Source organism: Nestor notabilis, unplaced genomic scaffold, assembly GCF_000696875.1.
Source record: "Nestor notabilis isolate BGI_N333 unplaced genomic scaffold, ASM69687v1 scaffold22090, whole genome shotgun sequence".
In the NCBI taxonomy this organism is placed as follows: domain Eukaryota; kingdom Metazoa; phylum Chordata; class Aves; order Psittaciformes; family Psittacidae; genus Nestor; species Nestor notabilis.
The window spans coordinates 4,421-8,865 of NW_009909987.1; the positions used below are offsets into that span (position 1 = coordinate 4,421).

A 4,445-nucleotide genomic window follows, 5' to 3' on the forward strand; every position below is an offset into this window, starting at 1 on the left:
GTTGCGGAGGAGCAGGTAGGCAGAGGGGAAGGTGGTGACGCCAAACTTCTCCACGAGCTCCTCCTCGCTGCTCAGCACCCTCCTCACTGCCACATTCTCGTACTGCAGCATGTCCAGTGCTACCTGCAAGCAGCAGCCCCTAGGTCAGATCAGGAGACAGCAGCATCCCCTACCCCACCGGGGATGCAGCAGGGCTATTTAGAACCCTGTATAAGACATTGCACCAGCAAGGCAGCATGCAAGGCAACTGGGGAGGCTGCTGCATGAGGACTTCCCTGTCAAAGGTACCCAAGCTTGAAGAGGAATGGGGGATAAATGCAGCTGTACCCACCTCTCTGCCTATGAAGGAGTTGCTTTTCTCAAATATAAGTGCCAAGTACTGGTCCTTGTTCCTCTGGAAGAAGGTGCGAACCTCCTCCACACTGCAAGAGAGAAGAGGATGGCAGCAGGTCCTCAGCATCAGCTGGATGCTCTGCCCTCACACCTGAAAGGAGCTAGGCTTTGGCAGGGGATGCTGGTGCAGGTTCAGCCCCATCAAGTGGGCAATTCTTTCCCACTAAAATTCCAGCCCAATTTTCTGCTCTGGTTCACAGGCTTTGAGAAAATCCACTGGGATCAGCCAAACAAAGCACAGGCAGGGCAGGGCAGGGGGGAGCTGCACACTCACCCAGGGAAATAAAACAATAATGAACTTGGAACCAGGACTACTTTTTTTTTTTTTTTGGCTAGGACACAGAGGCACCAGAGACTTGAAGCACGTGCCCAGCTTGACTGTCACTTTGGGAAAGCCAAATGCTCCTCCTGGGACAGTGGAGCAACTGCCTGCATCCAGTAAAGCCTGCAGATCCCAACAAATTAGTACTGAAGCAAGAAAACTCTTTCTTGGGACAGGAAAAAGCTGCTAATGGCAGCAGTCTCACTCAGTATGACATAGCACTGCCATGTCCCTGGCCCAGGCGCTGCTTGCTGTAACTAAGGCCCATCTCCTCTGGGCCACATAAGTGGCTCTAGCCTGGCCAGATCATCTACATCTCCCTGGGATGTGGGTGATGCAGCAGCTGCTCCGTGCTCATTTTTGGCTCAGGATTTTCCCTAAAACCTGCTCTCCATGGGACAGAGGCCATCATAGCCATTCCCCATCACACCAGCCCTACCTTGCTGGCTCCAGTGGAGGACAGGCAGGCGGCCAGGCGGCCTGGCTCTGCTCGAGGTTGGTGATGATGGCATGGCGCAGGTCCTCGACGGTGGCACTGGGATCTGCAGGGGGACAGGATGCCAAGGCGTCAGTTGTGGGGAAGCTGGTCCCACGGGCTGAGCTGAGGGAGCTGCTCTCAGCTGCCCCCCAGGCTCCCTAAGGCCCCAGTGCATGGGGGGCGTGGGCAGCAGAGCCACTTGCACCCAGGGAAAAAACTAAACAAAATAAACCACAAAAACTTGGCTCTGAATACTCACTGGTAATCCTTATCCCGTCTTCTGCCTTCTTGCTGAAAGCTCTGAAGAACTGAATGCGAAAAAAAAACCAACACAATGGGAAACTGGAGTGAGAGTTTGGAGTGGGACAAGGAGGCAGTGCTGCCCAGCAGGCAGAGGCTCCCCTCACACCGGCTCTGCCTCAGTTTCCCAACAACACTACAGCATGCTGACTAACATGAGCCACTGCAGAGAGAGTTCCTGGCCATCTTGCAGGGCATCCCTGGAGGGGAGGGATGCAGGCATGGGCTGGGACACACATCCAGTCAAGAGCTGAGTGCTGGCAGGCAGCAAGGCATGTGTCTCCAGGGGTCTCAGGGGGGCAGCCTGGTCCTTCAATCCAGTACCTCCCTGCTTCAGAGCTCTCATAAAACAGAAGGTTTCCACACACACACCCCCCACTTCTGGCCTGCCTCAGTGGTTCCAGTGCTTGCAGTACAGCCAGAGCAGTGAAACCAGGTTGCATCAGACCCGTGTTTGCTTTGCAGGCTGGGCTGCGAGCGCTGGCTGTTTGTAAAAGGTGTTTGGTGGGGACACGGGATGCAGAGCAACTGACTTCTTGGCACTGCCGCATCAGAACACCTCCCTGCCCTGGGAGATGTTTTGGTCAGTGTTCCACAGGCAGTGGGTGCTCAGGTAGAAGGTGCTTGTTGAGACCACAGGGCAGGGCTAGGGCACAAGCCAACCCACCTGGCAAACCACCAAACCTGACACCACCTTGGGCTGAGCCTGTAAACCGGGACTGAGGGCATACCTGATGAAACCTGTATTCCCCCTGTTCCATATCAAGGTGACCCTGGCTTTTGCTTCCTGTACTTGAAGCGCTTCAGCTTTATTGCTTGTGTTGGAGCAAGGCTCAGTTTGCAGTGTGAAAGACCACGAAACAGCACATTGACACAGCTAAGGAGCCAGGCATGGGCCCAGGAGGAGGAATGGCACTTAGCCAGCCACCGCAGGAGGCTCCCAGGAGAACTCTGTGTAGCCTCCTGCAGCATCCCTGCGCCCTCCTTCAAAATCTGTGCCTGCAACTGCTCTCTGCCCTCCAGCAGCCTTTCCCAGGCAGTTCCAATTCAGGTTTCAGACACTATCCTATCCTAGGAGAGATACAGCATCTACATTTCACCACGAAGCAGCATTTTGGTTTTCCCCCTCCGTGTTGCTACATCACCCAGCAGTTGTGCTGCCTGCAGTCTGGCTGCAGCTCTGTTTTGGGGAAGGGTGAAGCAGCTCCAGCCTGCAAAGCCCCAAATGGAATGTCTTGGTGCAATAATGCTGTCAATCTGATTAAGCAAGAGAGGGACAGAGCAAAAGACAAAGCACAGTGAAACCAGGCAAGTGCCTGGTGCACACAGCCCTTACCTTCAGCGTGGGGAAGCCAGTTATCCCAAAATCAGCGCACACTTGCTGGTTAGCTTCGTCAGCACAGTCGATGGCTGCCAGCATCACTGCAGGCCTCCACTCTGTGAGGAAAAAGGATGCAGTCAGCACAGATCAGCCTCTCTATGTCCCCAAAACTGCCATGCTCCCCACAGCTTCTGCAGAGACGGCAGGGATCTCCTGCTGCGCCAGCAACATGGTTCCTCTGTGCCCCGAAGTCATTGCTCGCCCCTCACGGGAAACTGATGGCTTCCAAGCCCCAAATGCCCAAGGCCATGTCCGAGCTAAAGCCTGGTGCCCTACTTTTCCGGCAGGAGGAGTGCAGGGGAAGCTGTGCGAGGCGGGACCAGGCTTTGCATGCCCTGCCCTGAGCGGCGCCAGAGTGAAGGCAGCTCTGCCCGCGGCTGCCATGGTTTCGCCCCCCCCAGCCTCTGCCCCAGAGGGAAGAGGCCACTGGGAGAAGAAGGGGAGGGATGGCTAACCACCACTGAGGGAGAGCAGGGAACATGGGCTTCAGCTCATCTCACCCCAAGGGTACGGCTGATAACCACAAGGAAACAACTCAAAAACTGTCGCCGAGTATCTGTTCCCCCTCTGTGACTTTCCACCACCACCTGCCTGGGGAGGACCAATAGGTCAGTGGAGTAAAACAGAGATGAAGAAAAGAGGGCATAGAGGCATTTCAAGCAGCAGGCTCTAAAAACCAGCACCAAAATGGAGATAAAAGCTCTGAAATGGCTTCTTTTTAGCATCAAGGATACAAGCTGGAGAATGCTCAGCCTCTCCTCTGAGTGGGATGGGGAGGGACATGGCGCCAGCACACAGATAGAGCCCATGCCACCCTAGGCAGGAGCCTGCTGAAGGTAAAGACCCACTGGGACTGTCCTCTGTCACAGGTGACAGAGCAGGCAAGCTGCTTCCCACTGCCCCAGCACCAGCAGTACAGGAGGGCCAGTGCCAAGCCCTGCTGCAGGGAACCAGGCACACTCCTGGACTTGCCTGCACATGGTGCCTGTGGGTCACCCTGGCCTCCTCCCTGGCCAGCCCACACCTGCGAAAATTCACCCATAAGAACAGCAGTAAGGATGGCAAGCGGCACAGGGGTGGCTTCCCTGTCCTGCCTTCACAAGTACCCCATCTGCAGGAGCCCTGGAGGGACCCCATTTTGGAGAGAGGCCAGAAGATCCAGCATTCCCTCAGGGGGCCTGGGAACGCACCCCATTCCTCACATCCTGCCCCATTGGGAAGTGCTGACGGCATCCCCAGGGAAGGATGGCATCCCCTCGGAGGGACGGGAAGCCTGCCCTGGCCGGTGTCCTGCCTTCACAAGTACCCCATCTGCAGGAGCCCTGGAGGGACCCCATTTTGGAGAGAGGCCAGAAGATCCAGCATTCCCTCAGGGGGCCTGGGAACGCACCCCATTCCTCACATCCTGCCCCATTGGGAAGTGCTGACGGCATCCCCAGGGAAGGATGGCATCCCCTCGGAGGGACGGGAAGCCTGCCCTGGCCGGTGCCCTGACTCACCCAGCAGCAACTGCGCTGCATCAATTAGCGCAATAACAGAGAGCAGCCATGAGCACCTTGAGATGCCGGGGC

At 56.4% G+C, this 4,445-nt stretch overlaps 1 protein-coding gene across 1 annotated transcript in view; it reads right to left on the reverse strand.

Annotated features, from left to right (window-relative positions):
* Positions 1-2,930, reverse strand: part of QSOX1 (quiescin Q6 sulfhydryl oxidase 1) — a gene marked incomplete at both ends in the record, with an annotated part of 7,324 nt that extends 4,394 nt beyond the window's left edge. The window contains 5 exons of the mRNA XM_010023826.1: positions 1-123; positions 332-422; positions 1,155-1,257; positions 1,453-1,501; positions 2,830-2,930. Of these exons, the coding sequence (XP_010022128.1) occupies positions 1-123; positions 332-422; positions 1,155-1,257; positions 1,453-1,501; positions 2,830-2,930 (467 nt within the window). The remainder of the gene's footprint in view (positions 124-331; positions 423-1,154; positions 1,258-1,452; positions 1,502-2,829) is intronic.
* Between the last annotated feature and the right edge of the window lie 1,515 nt (positions 2,931-4,445).